General features: G+C 36.8%; 1 protein-coding gene across 1 annotated transcript in view; it reads right to left on the minus strand.

Annotated features, from left to right (window-relative positions):
- Positions 1–22,072, minus strand: part of SPAG1 (sperm associated antigen 1) — a 79,990-nt gene that overhangs the window by 45,814 nt on the left and 12,104 nt on the right. Inside the window, exons 4-10 of the mRNA XM_043880206.1 lie at positions 19,118–19,243; positions 13,156–13,220; positions 12,336–12,442; positions 11,645–11,750; positions 7,920–8,050; positions 4,519–4,625; positions 3,015–3,174 (exon numbers count right to left, since the gene is read on the minus strand). Of these exons, the coding sequence (XP_043736141.1) occupies positions 3,015–3,174; positions 4,519–4,625; positions 7,920–8,050; positions 11,645–11,750; positions 12,336–12,442; positions 13,156–13,220; positions 19,118–19,243 (802 nt within the window). The remainder of the gene's footprint in view (positions 1–3,014; positions 3,175–4,518; positions 4,626–7,919; positions 8,051–11,644; positions 11,751–12,335; positions 12,443–13,155; positions 13,221–19,117; positions 19,244–22,072) is intronic.

The following is a 22,072-nucleotide window of genomic DNA, read 5'->3' on the forward strand; positions in this document are numbered from 1 at the left end:
CCAACTCTCACATCCATACATGACTACTGGAAAAACCATAGCTTTGACTAGACAGACCTTTGTTGGCAAAGTAATGTCTCTGCTTTTTAATATGCTGCCTAGGTTGGTCATAAAGTTTCTTCCAAGGAGTAAGCGTCTTTTAATTTCATGGCTGCAGTCACCATCTGCAGTGACTTTGGAGTCCAAGAAAATAAAGTCAGCCACTGTTTCCACTGTTTCTCCATCTATTTGCCATGAAGTGATGGGACCGGATATCATGATCTTAGATTTCTGAATGTTGAGCTTTAAGCCTGACTTTTTCACTCTCCTCTTTCACTTTCATCAAGAGGCTCTTCAGTTCTTCTTCACTTTCTGCCATAAGGGTGGTGTCATCTGCATATCTGAGGTTATTGATATTTCTCCCGGCAATCTTGATTCCAGCTTGTGCTTCATCCAGCCCAGAGTTTCTAATGATGTATTCTGCATATAAGTTAAATAAGCAGGGTGACAATATACAGCCTTGACATACTCCTTTTCCTATTTGGAACCAGTCCAGTTCCATGTCCAGTTCTAACAGCTGCTTCCTGACCTGCATACAGGTTTCTCAAGAGGCAGGTCAGGTGGTCTGGTATACCCATCTCTTTCAGAATTTTCCACAGTTTGTTGTGATCCACACAGTCAAAGGCTGTGGTATAGTCAATAGTAGATGTTTTTCTGGAACTCTCTTGCTTTTTTGATGATCCAGCTGATTTTTGGTAATTTGATCTCTGGTTCCTTTGCCTTTTCTAAATCCAGCTTGAACATCTGGAAGTTCATGGTTCATCTACTGTTGAAGCCATGTACTTCTCATGGGAATGCTGCTCATGGGAATGAAAAATGCTGCTTATGGGAATGAAATGAAAATCGGAAGAATGAAAATGCTACCCATGGGAATGAAAAATGATTCTGCCATTCTGGAAAAGCAGTTGGGAAATTTTTGTAAAGTTAAACATACACTTGCCCTATGACTCGCAGTTCACTCCTGGTATTTACCCTAGGGAAATGAAAACATATGTTCACCCAAAAATCTGTGCATGAATCTTAGTAGCAGCTCTATTCATAAATGCCAAATACTGGAAAAAACCCAAATGCCCTTGAACAAATGAAAGGATAAACAAGCAGCGATATACCCATTTAATGGTGTACTACTCAGTAATAAAAAAAGAATGAATCGAAGATACATGCAACTACATGAATGAATCTCAGTGACATTATGCTAAGTGAAGGAAGCTAGTTGCAAAAGGTTACATATTCTCTGCTTCCATTGATGTGACTTTCCAGAAAAAGTTAAACTATAAGAACAGAGAATAGGTCGATGGCTAACCAAGGCTTGGGGAGAGGGGAGGGTTTGGCTAAAAGGGAAGTAAAAAAAAAGTGTTCTTTTTTGCTTTCCTTTTGGCCAACAATTTGTGATGAAGTTCTTCTGTATCCTGACTGCAGTGATGGTTATACAAAATTATACACGTGTTAGAACTGCACACCAAAAAAGTCCATTTTGACTATTGTTGTTTTTGCTGTTTAGTTGCTAGGTAGTGTCCAACTCTTTTGTGACCTCATGGACTGTAGCTCCTCTGTCCATGCAATTCTCCAGATGAGAATACTGGAGTGGGTAGCCATTCCCTTGTCTGGGTGATCTTCCCAACCCAGAGACTGAACTTGTTCTCCTGATTGGCAAGCAGATTCTTTACCACTGAGCCACCAGGGAAGCCCATTTTTACTATATGTAAATTTTTAAAATAATTTTAAAATAATAGCAATTGATACAGTTTATATTGTTTCAGATAAGACTTTAAGTAACTCTTTTTAATTGCAAAATGCTGGCTAATTATCTTGTTACACATAAACCCTAAGAAAAACATTTGCTGCCAGAACTTACTTAACAAGGTGAGCCCCGACCCTTGAAGAGCTGCTTACCTTACATTCTGCTTTTTACCCCTTTGGTGCTCTCACTTTCTTTCCTCTCCCCTCTCTCAGTTGCTCCACTCTGTCTCCTCTTCTCTTACCTCCTTTTTTTCTGTGCTTTTGACTTCATCCTAGCTTAACTGGTCATATACTAACCTGAGGTAGGTATTTTACATTATATTTTTTGCCACTTAAAAAAAAAAAACCAAAAACGTATACACCTTGTTGTTTTTTTTTTTTTTTTTCATTGAATGACTTGAACACTTTATATTTCTCCCTCAAAATTAAAATATTCTGTCAAATTACTTAAAGTTGATTTTTACCTGTGAATGATTTTCAATGCTGACATTTCCCCCTTAATTGCTCAGGGGTTCTCAAGAAAAAAACAAAAACTTCCCCTTGCTCTGGTCAGGTGAAAAGGCAGATTTTTTCCTGCTTAAAGTTGATATAACTTTCATTGTCTTACATTATGAAGATGAAAGTTTATATAGTCTAGATTCTTTTTTTAAAAAACAATTACATCAAAAGTGAAATTGTGTATTTTTTAAAAATTTCTTTGCAGAGAGGCACATACAGCAATGGCGCATTCATTTTTAGGTAAATAACCCCTCTGAAGTCAACATATTTGTTTGCAACTAAGTAGCTACATGTAAAACAATCATCTCAGAGATTGATGTAAGGTTAACTTACAAATGGTTGGTGACAAACAAGCAGCCATTCGTATGTAAACGTGATAATCGGGAATTAAATTGAGCATTAGAAAAGATGTCAGGTTATGAAGAAAATAGGTTTGGGAGATTGTATTAAGGAAGATTTTAACTAGACTTACAGGGTGATCATTTCATGATATATAAAATTATTGAAACATGTACACCCAAAACTAACATATTATAAGCCAATTATACTTCAATAATAAAAGAAAAAAAGATGAGCTGTATTAAGAAAAAGAAGAAAAAACTTGCTGTGGATTTACAAGGTAAAGTCTAAAAAAAGTTTGGTAGACTAAGAATTTCTGTACAAATAGAAAATTTGAACCAGCTTATCATATAACAAGATAGCTTTTTTGCATAAACCAAAGAGAAAAGATGTCTTACTCTTATCTCCGTTGCCATCTTCATGTTTTATTCCACTGCCCTTTCCATCTTCATCTTCTGAGTTTTCTACTTCCTGAATAACCATCCTTTTCCCCTTGGTTTGAGTCTTAGATGCAGGCTCAGAATTTTTCAGATCTCTTTCAACCTCTGACAAGGTTTTCTACAACATAGTCACCATGTTAAAGAAAATTTTTTTCTTTAGTAAAAAATACAACTATTCTTGCAGGTAATAATATAAAGATATTGAAAAGTGAATAAAGATAAACTAAGATAAAGCTTTTTATGGTGGTCTTTATTTTTTCTTTTCAAACAACTTCATTGATTTCTCTGATTATAATTATATATATCTATTATAAAAAAATTAAAGTATAACAAGCATAAAAAAGGGGAAAAAAAACTATCTGCAGTCCTGCCTCTCAGATAAACTACTGATATTCTGATGATCATCTGCCTAGATATGTTTGTATGCATATAAACTGGCAGACATGTCCAAAAGTTTTATAAAAATTAAACCATACTACACATGTTTTTAAAGAGTAATATTTAAAGGTTCGGCAGATCTGCTTGTATCCCATCGTAAAGGAAATCAACCCTGAATATTCATTGGGAGGACTGATGCTGAAGCTGAAGCTCCAATACTTTGGCCACCTGATGCGAAGAGCTGACACATCTGAAAAGACCCTGATGCTGAGAAAGATTGAAGGTGGGAGGAGAAGGGGACGACAGAGGATGAGATGGTTGGATGGCATCACCGACTCGACGGACGTGAGCTTCAAGCTTATATCAGTTACCCTGGCCACCAAGTTCCACGGGGGCAGCAGAAGGCCCAGATAGGTACTACACACTCAGTGGGTTTGTGTCACAGCTGAGGAATCTCAAATTTAGAAAACTCAGCACCCATATTTTATAATGTTGTTGTCCAGTCGCCCAGTCATGTCCAACTCTTTGCGACCCCATGGACTGCAGCACTCCAGGCTTCCCTGTCTTCACTATGTCCTGGAGTTTGCTCAAACTCATGTCCATTGAGTTGATGCCATCCAACCATCTCAGTCTTCACATATGAAGAGCCGACTCACAGGAAAAGACCCGGATGCTGGGAAAGACTGAGGGCAGGAGCTGAAGGGTGAAACAAAGGCTGAGATGGTGGAAGAAACACTCTTTTATGGCCATTAAGCTCATGCCTAATCCTACCTAGGAACCTCTACACCACTCTGCATAATAAACTGAAATTGGCTCAAAGAAAAGGATTGCCTACAATGCTGCAGGAAAGAGAAAATTATTTATCCTTTAGGAGTAGGTTAATGATTTTGGACAATTTAAGAGTCTGCTTTCTTTTACTTCAAATACATGTTAACACCGGGGGTGTCTGAGATGTATCTACTTCTTAAAGTTGTGTCCTATTCATTCCTCAATATCATTTATCCAGCAGGGCTGGTATCATCGTAACATAAACCCAGAAAAAGCAAACTATAGAATTAGGTGAGGGATTGCTTTCTTTACTTACTTTGGCCAATTCATTATCAGGTTCAACAGCCAGTACTTTATTCAAGTCTTCCATAGCTTCCTGGAGCTTGTTTTGATGCTTATATGTGGTGGCACGGCGCAGAAGAGCTGAAAGTTTATCAAAATAAAAGTTTTTTTTTTTTAACATATGGCATTCTGATTATGACACATTTTTCAAGGGGAAGAATTTAAAATGCAATTGTGCAAACCAGACCCTTTTCCATATTCTTACAAACATAGAAAATGATCCTGAGGTCAAACAGAAAAGGCTGCAATAAAAAACTGTCCCTTCCAACAGCCTGGCCCTCTGACAGCTCCAGGCTCTGCCAGTTGCTCTAAGGCTGAGAGACTCCACATCTTAACCCTTTGGAGGCACCATTCTGTGCTACAATATTGGGAAGCTCTTCACTAAATAATATGTTCCTCCTTATAATCATCATGACTATTATTTCTACTTTCTGAAAACTTAGAAAGCCTTTCATTTAAATGTGGTATTTATATTAATACCCAAGCACCTAACTCAGAATATGGGTCCTTAGTGAAGTCTTTATAGCGATTTAAAATGAATAGGAACTGAGAGAATCTTGGTGTTTAACTCAGCTAAGTTCAGAAATTGCACACTTTGGTAAATTGTATCAGAGAATTTTTGAAGGTTACAACATCTAATTTGATCATTTTTAATACTAAAATGAATACCTTCATAGTCCCATCATGATTAATTATGTCATAAGAGGATTTTGTATAGTAAGCCATGATTTTGAAAAGAATCAGGCTTTGTAATTCTGGAATTTATATCTGATTCTGTAATTTAGTTCTGTAATTTATATCTGATTTACTTTAATAACACTATTTTAAAACATAAATTTGGATAGTTTTAGTCTTAGAATGAGCCAGGAAAATCTAGAGGATAAATCATTTCATCATTAATATAAGCAAAATTATAGCATAAATACAAATTGAGCTATTACTGTTACTACTCAGATTTCAGAAGGAACTGTCCATAAAGAAATATTCATGATATAACAATTACCATTTTAAAAAACTCTTTATTTTGGAAATAATTTCAGATTTACAGAAAGTTGCAAATCTAATACAAATAGTTCTCATATACCCCGGCTTTAAGGCTAACATCTTACATAACTATATTTGCCAAAACTAAGAAATACTGTTAACTAAACATTAGGCTTTATGTGGATTTCACCAATTTTTCCACTAATGTCCATTTTCTGCTTCGGGTTATAACCATGCTGCATTTAGAACAATTACTTTTTGAGTAAAAAATAAAGTTTCAAAGAGGATGATATTTATCTACTTAAGAAAATCTAAGAATTCTTAATGTTTTATGGCCATACTGATTACTAGATTTGGCTCTGTCAAATTTGTTTTTTTTTAAATAGTGACGATTCTGGTGCTTAAGAAATTATTCAGATGGGGGAAAATGGAAACAGAAGACCATTCTTGTGCAGAAGAGTAGCACAGTGATTGAATGTGGACTCTGGAGTCTCAGGCAGTGTCAAGTCCTGGCCCTGTCACTTAGCAGCTGGGTGATCTTAGGTGGGTTGCTCAGTCTCTCAGTATGTCCATGTGCTTTTGTGAAATGAGTGTGCCAGTAACAGCTGTGGTTGTTTAGTTGCTAAATCATGTCTAACTCTTTTGCGAACCTGTGGGCTGCATGGTCCACCAGTCTCCTCTGTCCTTGGGATTTCCCAGGCAAGAATACTGGAGTGGTTTGCCATTTCCCTCTCCAGGGGATCTTCCAGACCCAAGGATCAAACTCGTATCTCCTGCATTGGCAGGCGGGTTCTTTATCACTAAGCCACCTGGCAAGTCCACTAAAAACAGTACCTGCACCTTTACTGAGCTGTTGTGAAAAGTAATGGAGTTAATGCATGTACTCCATGGCACAGGGCCTGGCACAGTGGTGGTGTGGGGACTGTAAAACCTTCACCGGGCACCTGCCTAAAGCTAGGATCCCACCCATATGCCATGACAGAGACAACATAGAAGCAAAGAAGAACTTTACTGGGGAGAGGAGGGCATCCATGATGATGACAGTTGGGCTGATGTACCAGAATCCATCCTTAGCACACCCATGGTTTCTGCCCACCCATGTCTGTAGGCATGTGAAAAAAAAAAAAGTAAGTGGTTGTATTTATCTGAATCCACAGTATTTAGAAATAGAATGAATCTGTTATAATTTATGCCTCTCCCTTTTGGGATGACTCCTTGATGACAGAAAAGGAGGGTAGTGTCTGACTTGCATACTTCAGGCTTGGACCACAAGAAAGTGGTTGTAGTCACTGAGACAGGAAATCAGAACAGAGGACAGGTGTTGGTGGAAAGATGTAGTCAGCTTTGGACACACTTAATTTAAAATGGTCTATGGACATCTAGGTGGAAAAACCCAAAAAGCAGCTGGTAGAACATTCTAGAGTTCTGGTGTGGGCTTATTAATACATATTTTTAAAATCTATATTAAATCATACTTAAATTTTATTTTTTTAGATAAAAAGATGCAGTTCAATAAGCCAGTCAGAAAAAGATAAATACTATATGATTTAATTTATATGAGGTACCTAGAATAATAAAATCACAGAGACAGAAAGTAGACTGGTGGTTGCCAGAGGCTGGGGTGGGTAGGGAGTTGCTGTTTCATGAGTAGCTGTTTCATGGGTTCATTTTCAAGATTAAAAAAGTTCTGCAGGTGGACAGTAGAGCTGACTGCACAACAATATGAATGTACTTAAGACCACTGAACTCTGTACTTAAAAATGATTAAGATGGTAAAATTTTGTGCTATGTCAATTTTACCACAAAATTGAAAGGAAACAAAAAACCCACAGACTACAGTTCAAATGCAAGTGTGAGATATTTCTTTAAAAATGCATGTAGGATTTCCCTGGTAGTCCAGTGGTTAAGAATCCAGCTGCCAGTGCAGGGAACATGGGCTTGATCTCTGGTCGGGGAAATAAGATCCCACATGCCGAGGGGAACTAAACCCATGCCCGGAAACTACTGAAGCCCATGTGCCCTAAAGCCCCTGCTCCACAACAAGAGAAGCCACCGCAGTGAGGAGACTGCGCATCCCAGTGAAGAGTGGTCCCCACTCGCCACAACTAGAGAATGCCTGCGGGTAGCAATGAAGACCCAGTGCAGCAAAAAAAAAAATTGAAAAACAAAAACATCTACACTTTATTCAATCATCTGGGATTACTAGCTACTTCAGTGCAAGTGATTAAGAAGTTAAATCCCAAGTTAAACTTGAAATTCAAAGTAACTTGAGGAAAGTAATGATTCACATACAGAAATTAGAATTTTTTTTTGTAAACATAATGAGTGTCTACAAATGACCTTCAACAGATGGTGCTGCAAATTTAAAGGTATTCTATAAACATTTTTTACCCTTTAAGTTCCCAGGTTCTAACTCCAAGACCTTTTCACAGTCCTGAAAAGCACTGTTCCAGTTCTGCAGCTTGAGTTCTGCTTGAGCTCGATTGTTGTAAGCTGCTATGGTGGGAAGCACAGATAAGCTCCTATAAAAGAGATACTTTTTAAAAAGTTTTTAACATTTTATTGTGGTAAAATGTATGAAAGAGACATTAATGTCAACAAGTGAATGACAGGAAAACATAAAATGCAGAAACTCAGCTAAAGTTAGAAGCTAAAACAATCACAGCTCATGTTGTGGGTAGAATTGCGTCCCCTCAGATTTGTATGTTGAAGTCCCACCCCCCAGCACCTCAGGATATAACTATACTTGGAGATAGTCTTGAAAGAGATGATTAAGTTAAAGTGAGGTCATGAGGGTGTTTCCTAATCCAATATGACTAGTATCCTTATAAGAAGACACACCTAGAGGAAAGATCACTTGAGGACACAGAGGGAAGATGGTCACAGACAAGCCAAGGAGAGAGGCCTTAGAAGAAACCAACCCTTAGGACACCTTGCTGTCACACTTCTGGCCTCCAGAACTGTCAGACAATACATTTCTGTTGTTTTAAGTCGATCAGTTTGTGGCAGTTTGCAAGGCAGCCCCAGCAAATTAACACAGCATGTGCTGTCAAAAGTAATAACATAAAATTCTACAAACTACTAAATCAATGTTTAGACAGATGCTTAAGTATCTAGTGAAAAGGTTTAAAATTGATTCTGGCTTTAGAAGTGACATGATAATTTAAATACCCATACTGTTGGCTGCTAAGTTGCTTTAGTTGTATCCGACTCTTTGCAACCCCATGGACCGTAGCCCACCAGGCTCCTCTGTCCGTGGGATTTTCCAGGTCAGACACCCATACTGTTGGCTGCTAAGTTGCTTTAGTTGTATCCGACTCTTTGCAACCCCATGGACCGTAGCCCACCAGGCTCCTCTGTCCGTGGGATTTTCCAGGTCAGAATACACCCATACTGTTGGCTGCTAAGTTGCTTTAGTTGTATCCGACTCTGCAACCCCATGGACCGTAGCCCGCCAGGCTCCTCTGTCCATGGGATTCTCTAGGTAAGAATACTGGAGTGGGTAGCTGTTCCCTTCTCCAGGAGATCTTCCCAACCCAGGGATCAAACCCAGATCTTCACCATTGCAGGCGAATTCTTTACCATCTGAGCCACCAGGGAAGCCCTTAAATACCCACATAGATCTCAAAAAAAGCCAGTTTAGTTAACATCAAAAATTTTTTTTTTTTACTCTTTGGGGATAATTTCCTAGTAAAAAGAAACAAGCAAATAGTGATCAACCACAACTAATACCCTTTGTTAAATTATTATTGTGTTAACAGACACAAATTAGTCTGTTATCTAAAAGTAGATTTAACCCTTAGGAAATAGACATAATCTTACCAAAGGATTTTAACTGAAGGAAACAGGAGAGAGCAGTAGTAATTGAGGAATACAGACCTTAAGAGAGGAAGTTTTGCCACACTAAGGGTATGAATGCAATATAATTAATGAGAAGAAGAATTTTAAACCTACCTGGCTATTGCTTATAAAATTAATGTGAAATGCTGTAAAATAATGTACTTGCTAGGGACTCCCCAGGTGGTCCAGTGATTAAAACTCCATGCTCCCAATGCAGTGGCCAGGGGGTTCAATCCCTGGTCAGGGAAATAGATCCCGCATGCTGCAACTAAGAGCTCACATACCACAACTAAAAGATTCCAGATGGCGCAATGGAGATCTAAGACCCTGCCTGCTGCAACTAAGACCTGGTACAGTCAAATAAATAAATACTCTCTATATAGTTTTAAAATAATGTATTCCAAAATATAGGAACGATAAGGGTATTGGTACACTGAATCTTCTAAATCCAGAATTACAATATAAGATAAAAATGGAAAACTCACAAAAAGTGTCCATTTATTAAGATCATTAGGGGAGATTTCCCAGGCGAGAATACTGGAGCGGGTTGTCATTTCCTTCTCCAAGGGATCTCCCCAACCCAGCAATTGAACCCACATCTCCTGCATTGGCAGGCAGATACTTTATTGCTGAGTCACCTGGGAAGCCCCACAAAATCATTAAAGATGAATATAAATAAATCACATGGTTGGGTAGCAATCAAACATAGAAAATACATGTAAGAATAAATAACACAAGAACCTGACACTGAGTACCTCCCACATGCCAGACACTAAACATTAAACCCACTTAATCCTCATTATAATGCACAGAGGAGGAATTACTGCTTTCCCAATCTTATAGAGGAGAAAGCAGATGGGGCACAAAGGTTATGTAACATGCCCAAGGCCACAAGCTTGAAAATGGCAGAGTCAAGATTCAGACCTCAGTGGTCTACTCTAGCACCTGTTCTCTTTACCATCATGTTACCCTGCCTTTCAGCAACTTGTTTTATTTAATCCTCACAGCTGCTCTGAGGTTGGCACTATTATAGCCTCATCACGTTGAGATGACTGAGACAAAAAAAGTGAAGAATCTACCCAAGGTCAGAAAAGTGGCAGTTTGAGTTCCCTTAACCATTGCAATATGCTGCTTTAGTTCTTCACCTCTATGATTTCTTCAAAGAGGAAGGCAAGAAAAAGTTTGTTCCTTGTAATAGACAAGAGATTCTCCACTGGCAGAAATCTATAAGAAGAGAGAAAACAATACCAGAGTTGACATCCACCTGCCTAAATGGGGAGGCTGAACTGAATGAATGGTACCTCCATATCCTCTTAACTTTGTATGTTCACTTCAACAGCTGAGCAAACTTCTTTAGAGACACAAACAACATTAAAAAATAAAACAAACACTTCTTTCCAAAGGCAGAAGCACGATTTTATAGCATTTAGTTCTATTAACAGGATAGCATTAGTGGTTCTATAAGCACAGTTTGTCTATAACAGTATTTTAAGAAATTAGTTTACCTTTCACAGACTATAAGAGCTTCATACATTCATACAAGCATACAATGAACATGTACTATGAACCAAGTATTGGCTGGGCATTAGGGGTCCAATGGTATTTTTTAAAATGACAAGTGGGCTCAATCTTACAGAGTTTATAGTCCAGTTAGTGCCAAATCACACAAACTTGAATCATACCTCCAACAGATATTACAAAGAGGTAAAATTATTATATGAGCTTGCAAATTTGACAGTGGGTGCGGGGGGTTGTTGGTGCGGTAATTGAGTCAGGTAGAGGTTTAACCTGGTCTGAGAAGTAAAGGAAAACTTCACAAAAGAAGTAAGGCATGGGCTGAGATCTGGATTATAAGTTAGAATTAACTAAATAACAAGTAGAGGAAAGAGTAGTCTAGACAGAGGCTCAGTATATGCAAAGGCCCTGTGGTGGGAGGTAGCACCATAAGTACTAGATCCGGGCAGTCTACTATAGAACCTGAGATTTTAACCTCTGTCCTGAATGAACTTTCTGTTGAGTTCCATCCAGACAGCTTCTATTTCCTCTGTAAAATAGTAAAGTTAGAACCTCTGTCAAACTTGGGAGTGGAGTGGGGGCTTGGAGTTTTAAGAAAAGTATTGAAAAAACAAGGCAAACACAAGTGAATTTATGATAAATTGCAACTACAATATACTGAGTGTTTATGACACATTATTTAGCTTATTTATATCATTTCAACAATTAAACACTATCATTTTTTAAATGACAAGATTAAACCACATCAAAAATGTGCTTACCGAGTATAGTACTTTACAGCTTCTTCATAATCTCCTGACTTAAAAGCTTCATTTCCTTTTTCCTTTTCACGAGTAGCCAGAAGATCCTTTTCCTTTTCAGTCAGACCTAGAAATAAATGTTATCTGCTGTAAGTATATATATAACTTGATAGAATTTTCCAAATTTAAATCCAAAAATGCTTATTTTAACAGAAGCAGAAAACTATAAAAACAAATAAAAGGTTCCAAAGTTTATGATATTTCTATTCTTTTAATCATTCAGAATTTTTGAAGGTTTAGATTTCTCAATAATTGTTTTGCTTTACTTTAAAGGTACTATGTACCTGTGGACTTCAAGTGAACAGAAGGTGCTCCATCTTTTTGTTTTGAGGAAAAGAAATTTGAAGGATTTGGACAAAAAAGATTTGAAAAAGGGAATGAAAACTGAATCATGGTTTAAAAAAAATAGGTTTACATATTTATATATTTTTAAGTCTTACTACATTTAAATATCATAACTATTATTATTCATAAAATTAAGAAGTTTAAGGATAAACTGGAATTTGTTAGACGTGGTCAGCCCTAGGAGAAAATTCATAAACTTTTCATGGAAATATGCAGCACTTAAAGAGAATGTCTTCAGATCAACAGCTTTTACTATCATTCAAAAAAGTTAAAGACTATTAAATCATTCCTATTCCCCCTCCATTACCTGCTGTATCTAGTCTTGTCTCAATTTTAGGCAAATGTGATTTGTTGTTTATTACAGTTCTTTCTTTATCTTCATCAAGTTTTGCACATTCTTTTTCCACGTCAAATCTTAAATGAAAGAATAATAAAAAACTATTATAGTTTTTTAAAAGTATAGCATTAAAAACTCAATACAAACAAGAGAATAAAGCTTATTATTGATACTCTTGTATCCGTATCACTGTATCTTTAGAAATAATATTCTAAAAATATATGATAGGTTTATATTAGAAGTCACCTGTATTTTTTCCTAAAAAACACAGAATTTAGCGAGGACTTAAATATCAATCAGACCTAAATTGTGCAGAACTTTGCTATTACAATAACAAACGGATTTTCCAGGCAAGAATATTGGAGTGGGTTGTCATTTCCTTCAACAGGGGATCTTTCTGATCAGGGATTGAACCCAGGTCTTCTGCATTGCAGGCAGATTCTTTACCATCTGAGCCACCAGGGAAGCCCTTAAATATTAATCAGACCTAAATTATGCAGAACTTTGTTATTATAGTAGTTACTAATTTCTCTTAATTTAAAAATTTGTTATTTTGGATAGGTAAATATTACATTAGTTATTTTTGGTTACTATTATAAATAAAAGGATGCCATAGTTTTTTATTTAATGAAAAAACAAAATCAAGAGTGCTTAATCCAAATAGTCTTAGTACTCTACTGACATAACTTACATTTATATGTTCAGGTTTGAAATAATTAAGGAGTTATTACAGTATTTTATGACTGTGAATTTTTAGTGTCAATTTTATATAAAGAAATGTAAAACATACTTATCCCACTCTGCATAATCTCTTGGAATTTTCTTTTTAGCTGGTCTACTTTTAGAATTCTTTTCCTAAAAGAATAAAATTATATTTTATGAGATATTTAATATAATGTTAGCAGATTTTCCTATAAAGGTGAAGTATTGGCTTAAGATACATGAATTGAATGGTTAAGAATAAGTTACCTTTGAAGTTAGGACAGCTTCAGTATTATAATTGTTAACATAATAATACACAGCAGGTTAATTATGAGAGTGATGAATAGGACTTTAGGTACATATGTAAAACTTTAAAACTTACATGTGTGAAATGTGATTATTATTGACTTTCTTATAATGAAAAAATATTAAACTATCATTCATTCTTTTAAAACCTAGGCATTGAAGAAATAGCTACTTTGCTGTATTAGAGCTGTTTTGCTTGCAATGACAGACACCCAAGTTGGACTAATTTTGTTTAAAAAGAATAAATTACTGGTTTATGTAACCAAATGGATGAAAGGGCTGGGATATTGCTGGATAAAGGATTCATATGCCCTCTCTCTATAGCTCTTCCTCTCTCCACCTGTCTCCTCTTCCCTAGAAGTCTCTGCTTCTCTCTGCCTGATTGCTTGCTTTTTCTATGCAGTAGGAAATGTGGCTACACCCAGTCTGGGATTATAACCTCACTGGCTTCCCAATCAGAAGGGAAAAGAAGACCGACTCTTCTTCCCATCTTTAGCTAGAGAAATCCCAGGGAAGGACTCTGATTAGCTAGTTCGCATTATGGGCCCATCACTGACCAATCACTAGCTTAGTGTTATTAAGTGGCTCAACCCAGGTCACATGCCCACTGCAAGCACCAGAAGGGAATGGGAGGAAAGCAAACAACAGCTTAAAATCGTTTCTTAAAAATCAACATTTGAAACCATCTGAATGGATACACAGCACAATTTTGAATATTATACACTGGTCATTAGGAGTTAACACAGGTCTTCCAAATATTCCTATGTTTCATTATACAATTAAAAATCATATCTGTTAAAATTTTCATGGCGATCACCAACAGGCACATGAAAAGATGTTCAACATCACTAATCATCAGGGAAATGCAAATTAAAACCATGAGATATAACCTCACACCTGTCAGAATGGCTATCATCAAAAAGACCAGAAACAACAAATGTTGGAAAGGATGTGGAGAGAAGACAGCTCTTGATCACTGTTGATAAGAACATAAATTGGTGCATCCACTCTGGGAAACAGTATGGCAGTTTCTCAAAAAACTGAAAACAGAACTACCATATGATCTAGCAATTCCACTCCAGGGTATATACCAAATATTAGGTTGGTACAAAAGTAACTGTGGTTTTGAAATTGTGAATTTTAAATCATTACAACTAGGTTCAAACACATCTTTATTAATCAAAATAGGAACTGTTACAATCAACACATTTTTGCCAAGGAGAAGTAAGTTTGTTTATTCTTGTAGCATAAAAATCTGTGCTTCAGGATTTGATAAATTCTTGGAAAGTATTTTCTGCACCCTGCTGGTAGTAGAAGTGTTTTCCCTACAAAAAGTTGTCAAGATGCTTGAAGGAGTAGTAGTCAGTTGGTGAGAGGTCAGGTGAATATGGCGGATGCTTCATTCAACTTCTGAAGCATTGGTTTCATGGAGAAGAATTGGGCTGTTGCTGTTAACCATTGCCAGCTGCAGGTGTTGTAGTTTTTGGTGCATCTCATAGATAGGCTGAGCATATACTTCTCACATGTAATGATTTTACTGGGATTCAGAACACTGTAGTGGATCAGATGGGCAGCAGATCACCAGTGACCATGACCTATTTTTGGTGGAAGTTTGACTTTGGGTAGTGCTTTGGAGCTTGTTCTCAGTCCAACCATTGAGCTGGTCATCTCCAGTTGTCATATGAAATCCAATTTTCATTGCACACCTCAATTCGATCAAGAAATGGCTCGTTGTGGTTGTTTGTGTAGGATAAGCGAAGACAACACTTCAAAATTACAGTTTTTTTGATTTGTGATCAGCTCATGAGGCACCTACTTATCAAGCTTTTTCACCTTTCCAAGTTGCTTCAAATGCCAAATGACAGTAGAATGGTCAATGTTGAGTTCTTCAGTAACTCTTTGGATCATTTTAAGAGGATCCGTTTCAAAGATTTCTCTCAATTAGTCGTCATCAACTGCCAATGACTGGCCACTATGCTCCTCATCTTTAAGGCTCTCCTCTCCTTTGCAAAAATTCTTGAACCTCCATTGCACTGTACATTCATTAGCAGTTCTTGGGTCAAGTGTGTTGCTGATTTTGCCAGATGTCTCCGCTGCTTAACAACCCATTTTGAATTTGAATGAAAAAGTCACTTGAATTTGCTTTTCGTCTAACATCATTTCTATGAAAAAGTGAAAGTCGCTCAGTTGTGTCTGACTCTGCAACCCCACAGACTACACAGTCCATGGAATTCTCTAGGCCAGAATACTGGAGTGGGTAGCCGTTCCTTCCTCCAGAGGATCTTCCCAACAAAGGGGTCCAACCCAGGGTTCCCGCATTGCAGGCTTATTCTTTACCAGTTGAGCCATGAGGGAAGCCCAAGAATATTGGAGTGGATGGCCTATCCCTTCTCCAGCAGATCTTCCAGACCCAGGAATCAAACTGGGGTCTCCTGCATTGCAGGTGGATTCTTTACCAACTGAGTAATATAAACAGCAAATAATTGCAGCTGTGAAATTAGAAAATGATTACTTCTTGGCAAGAAAGCTATGGCAAACCTAGATATTGTATTAAAAAGCAGAGACATCACTTTGCCAACAAAGGTCCATATAGTCAAGGCTATGGTCTTTCCATTAGTCATGTATGGATATGAGAACTGGATCATGAAGAAGGCAGAGCACTGAAGAATTGATGCTTTTGAACTGTGGTGCTGGAGAAGACTCTTCAGAGTCTCTTGGACAGCAAGGAGATCAAACCAGTCAATGTTAAAGGACATCAACCCTGAATACTCATTGGAAGGACTGATGCTGAAGCTGAAGCTCTAATACGTTGGCCACCTGATGCAAAGAGCAGACTCACGGGAAAAGACTCTGATGCTGGGAAAGACTGAAGGCAGAAGGAGAAGAGGGTAAGAGAGGATGAGATGGTTGGATGGCATCACTGATTCAATAGACATGAACTTGGGCAAATTCTGGGAGATGGTGAGGGACAAGGAGCCTGGCATGTTGCAATCCATGGGGTCTCAAACAACAAAAATAAGTCATTAGCAAAAAAACATAAAGCAAGAAATTCAAGTTAAAATAATGTATAATATAACCACATTTAAGAATGTATTCAACAATGCAAATATCAACAATGTAAAACTGCAATTACCTTTGCACCAACCTAATAAAATGAAAACACTAATTTGAAAAGATAAATGCACCCAATGTTCACAGCAGCATTATTTACAGTTACCAAGATCTGAAGCAACCTAAGTGTCCATCAACAGATGAATGAATCTGTTACATACAGATTCATATACAAATGAATCTATATACATATAATGGAATACTACTAAGCCATAAAAAAGAATGAAATTTTGCCATGTGCAACAACATGGATGAACTTGAAGGCTATTATGCTAAGTGAAATAAGTCAGACAGAGAAAGGCAAATATTATATGATACCAGTTGTATGTGGAATCCAAAAAATAAAACAAATGAATAAATACAACAAACAGGGAACAGACTCACAGACATAGAGAATTGGTGGTTACCAGTAGGGACACAGAAGGAGAGTGGGGATTAGGAGGCACAAACTATTATGTAAAAAATAAATAAGGTACAAGGATATACTGTAACATACAGGGAATACAGCCAATATATTAACTATAAATGGAGTAAACCTTTAAAAATTGTGAATTACTATAAGACCTATAACTTGTATAATACCATACATCAACTATATCTCAATTTTTTAAAAAAAAATTAAAGCTACTCACAGCTCATCATAAAAGTCATTAAGTGTCTCCCCTAAGGGGAAATTCTTTTTTTTTATCATAAGCACCTATCTGAGAGCCCCCTAAGAATATGAAGTACTGTGAATTCCACCTGAAAGCTCAGATTTTATCACTGGCAACGAACACCATTCATTGTTTTCCTTGAAGTGACAGACCATTTCATTCATTTCCAAGAAAACGTCTGCCCAAAACTGAACTCTGAATAGCTATAGCTGGTCTGTCAGTCATCTCTTCAAGTAAAAGTTGTTCCAGGAAAAAGCTGCTAATTCAGCTGACAGTCAGTCACACAAGTGGGTTTTCTTATGACGATGATCACATTTCACTTCACAGTGAAGCGCCTTCCGTGAAGTCTGCCTTTTGTCACACAGAATAGTAAAAAGACATGTCTTCAAGGTATCATATTTAACAAAAAGAGTACATTCTTGTTGTTTTATCAAAGACGTATTTAAGCTAAACAGGAATTTCTTACTGTGAGTGCAGAGCAGTGACCACTAGCTCAGTGAGTGGCAGTTTTGGGCATCCCTGGCGGTTCAGGGGTAAAGAAACTGCCTGCCAATGCAGGAGAAGTGCGTTTGATCCCTGGGTCAGGAAGATCCCCTGGAGAAGGAAATGGAAACCCACTCCAGTAATTTTGTCTGGGAAATCCCATGGACAAGGGGAGACTGGTGGCTACAGTCCATGAAGTTGCAAAGAGCCAGACGTGACTTAATTGACTAAACAGCAACCAGCAGTTTTACCCTTAGTGCAAATGTCAACAAAGTGAAAGAGACAAAGCATTATTTTATAACATAGTTTTAAAAATAACATTGACTTTATGGATCCCCTAGAAGGATCTCAGGGATAACCAGCATCCATGGACCATACTTTTGAGAACCACATTAGTCTGTCTACTCCTACTGGACTACAGTAAGGACACAGAGGAAATATTATTCATTGTTATAGTTTCAGGATACAGACTTAGCACATAATGAGGGTTCAATAAATACAAATTCATTGATTACAGATAGTGTTATCCTTACTATACTTATTTACTGTGTACCTTAGTTACCTGAGTAATTCCTAATGAGGAGTAAAAAGATCCAGGAAGGTAAATTACCAAGAAGCAGAGTAATGAAGGGCTATGGATGTTTTTCAAATAAAACTGAGGGTTCAAAGAAGAAACGAGAAAAACAAAAATGACTCAACCGAAAATGAAGACAATTAGGTAACCATTCTCTTAGAGATGATAAGAATAAAAGGAAAAAAAAAAAAAAAGCAGGGAAAAAAGGAGGGCAGAGGCAATGGAATGTATGATTGAAGTCAAAATCCCCTGGAGGTAAGGGCTGGGATCTGTAATATCAGGGTCAGGTAGACACCAAGAAGCTCAGTTTTAACTGGAAGTTAAGGAAACCTGGAACTCCAACAGGCCCCTTCTCTATGGAAACCATGCATTAGAAAGGAGAGACCTGCATGGCAAAATAGAGACCAGTCTCAGCGAAATAACCATGAGGGGCTGGGGACGGGGGAGGGGGATGCGCTAAACAGAGAAATGCCATCTATAACTGCTTGAAATCCAGGGATTTAATGGATTAATTAAACAGATTAATCCATCTGCTTAATGCTTTAAATCCATATTTAATTATGCAAACTATTCCCACTGTACCTCTACTGGATACATAAAATTATTTCCTGAAACATTTGCATACTCAATTGGATCTTAAGTACTCATCAAAACTTGTCAGAGTAGAAGAGACAGAACAGTCAAAAAATAAAAATAAGGGAAGCAGTAAACCCAAGATGCAAGTTCTTCAAAGGAAAACACTGTTTCATTTTGATCTCCAGGGGAGGCTTACTCAACAAGGTGAAAACACAGGATCACCATGAAAAAAATCTCCAGCTGCCCAGAGGACACCACACTTTGGCTACAATGATTAAACCAAGCTAATGTTCTTAATAAATAACAACTTTCTCCCCTACCACCTACCCCCCACATTAAAAAGGTACCTTGGCAACATGAAGATGGCTGTTTGAACCACGGACTGGAGGCAAATTATCTTCCACTGCTGGAAATGTTTCAGTTTCATGAAAGTGTATTTTATCATCTTCTTTTTTAATTTCTGATACCCAACTCTGAGAAGAGAGAAAAAAAGAAGGTAAATATACCATTTTAAATAATTAACCAGACATTAGAAAAGACTATATATCATCATGCTATGGGTCAATTTTTAGGTGACAATTTGATCATGACATTCTCTCTACTTGAACTGTCCTTCCTACTCTATGTTTTGCAATTGTAGGGAAATATACAATAACATAAAATGTATCATCTTAACTATTCTTAAGTGTACAGTTCAGTATTGTCAGTATATTCATTTCTGCCCTTTCTACTTCATTTATCTTGTAAGATTATATTCATCACCCTTCCAGTGAACCTTCTCTGAATTTCCTGGTTGGGACAAAAGTGTTTAGCATGAAGATTTAAAATCCTCTATTTATTGTTTGTCTCTCTTACCACACTGTAAGTTCTTTGACAGTAGAACCTATGTCTTTTACTCAAACACCCAAGCAAATCAGATTGGACTGACCACATTTTCCAACTTTAGCAGTTTGACAGAAAGGACATGCTCCTTTCTACTGGTAAATATTAATTACTTCTGATTTTTTTATACACACTGTGTTGTACTGTGCTTAGTCACTCAGTTGTGTCTGACTCTTTGTGACCCCGCGGATTGTAACTGTAGCCCACCAGGCTCCTCTGTGCATGGGATTCTCTAGGTAAGAACACTGGAGAGGGTAGTCATTCTCTTCTCCAGGGGATCTTTGTGACCTAGGGATCAAACCCGGGTCTCCTGCATTGCAGGCAGATTCTTTACCATCTGAGCCACCAAGAAAGTCCTTTATATACAATGGACAGCATAAAATATAAAAAATAACAATAAAGACAAAGAATCAGCAAAATGCTACCCATAGCCAACAGAAGCAGACACGGAGAGTGAATGGATGTTGGAAATAACAAACAGAGACTTAAAACAGCTGCAATAAATATATGAGAAGAGTGAACAACATGCAGGAACAATTGAGAAATTCAGGAGAAGAGTGAAAACTTTAAAAAAGAATTAACGGAAATCCCAAAAATAAAAAACTCAGTACCCAAAATGAATCTATTATTAAGAGTAGAATGGACACAGGAAAATAGTGGACAAAAATCAGTAACATTATAGTAGATTTGAGCAACATTAACCAATTTGGCCTAATCAATATAGACATCTATGTTATTTTCAAGAGCACATGGAGCATAGGCCCAAAAAAGTCTCAGTAAATCTCATAGGGTTGAAATTATACAAAGTATGGAATCTAACCACAACAGACCTAAACTAGAATTCAGTAATAATAAGCATTTAGACCATCCCCAAGAAATTGGAATTTGAATACACTTATAAAGAGTTCATGAGTTAAAAAGGAAATCAGATGGAAAATAATTTGAACTAAGGGATAATGAAAACATGACATATAATAATTTATACCGTGCAGATAAAGTATTAGCGGAAATTTGACAACTTTAAACAAGAAGAAAGGTTCAAGATCAATTATTAATAGTGAAGTTTCTACCTTAAAAACTAAAAGAAAACACATTAAAACCAAAGTGAGTAGGAGGAAATAAAAATAATAAAAAAAAAAAGAGTGGAAATCCATAAAACATAAAATAGAAAAATAAAATCAACATCTAAATCCTGTTTTTTTTGAAATAAATTAAACGAAAAACATAACAAGACTAATCAAAAGAAACTGAAAGGAAAAAATACAAATTAGCAGTATCAGGCATAAAAGAGGCACATCTCTAACAATCTTACAGATATTTAAAAAAAAGATATTTTAGACAAATTTATACCAATAACTTTGCAATTTAGGCAAAATAAACAAATTCCCTGTCTAAGGCAATTACAGATCCAATGCAATCTTTATCAAATTACCAATAGCATTTTTCATATAACTAGAATAAAATTTTTTTGAATTTTTGGAAACACAAAAGATCCTGAAGTGCCAAAGCAAGCTTGAGAAAGAAAAATAAAGCTGAAGGATTCAGGCTTCCTGACTTCAGACTATACTACAAAGCTATAATAATCAAAATAGTATGGTACTGGCACAAAAACCATAAATACAGATCAATGGAACCGGATAAAGAGCCTCAAAATTATCCACAAGCCTGTGGTCAATTAATCTACAACAAAGAAGGCAAGAACATACAAGAGCAAAAAGTTTCTCCGATAAATAGTGCTGGAAAACTGGATAGCTACATGTGAAAAAGGAAATTAGAATATTCTCTAGCACCATGCACAAAAATAAACTCAAGATGGATTAAAGACCTGCATGTAAGACTGGATACCATAACACCACTAGAGGAAAACACCGGCAGAACACTCTTTGACATAAATTGCAGCAATACCTTTTCCGATCCATCTCTTAGAGTCATGGAAATAAAAGCAAAAATAAACAAATGGGACCTAATTAAACATAAAAGCTTTTGTATAGCAAAGGAAACCATAAAGAAAATGAAAAAACAGTCTACAGAATGGGATAAAGTATTTGCAAATGATGCAGCTGACAAGGGATTAAACTCCAAAATATACAAACAGTTCACATAACTCAACATAAAAAAACTGCAAAGAACTCAATCCAAAAAAAGGCAGAAGATCTAAATAGACATTTCTCCAAAGAAGATACACAGATGGCCAAAAGGCACATGAAAAGATGCTCAACATCACTCATCATTAGAGAAATGCAAATCAAGACCCCAATGAGGTATCACCTCATACTGTCAGAATGGCCATCAACAAAAAGTCTACAAACCATAAATGCTGGAGAGTGTGTGTAGAAAAAGGAACTCTCCTATACTATTAGTGGAAATGCAAACTGGTGCAGCCACTATGGAGAATGGTATGGAGGTTCCTTAATAAACTA

The sequence above is a fragment of the Cervus elaphus genome, chromosome 21, assembly GCF_910594005.1.
Source record: "Cervus elaphus chromosome 21, mCerEla1.1, whole genome shotgun sequence".
Classification (NCBI taxonomy): Eukaryota; Metazoa; Chordata; class Mammalia; order Artiodactyla; family Cervidae; genus Cervus; species Cervus elaphus.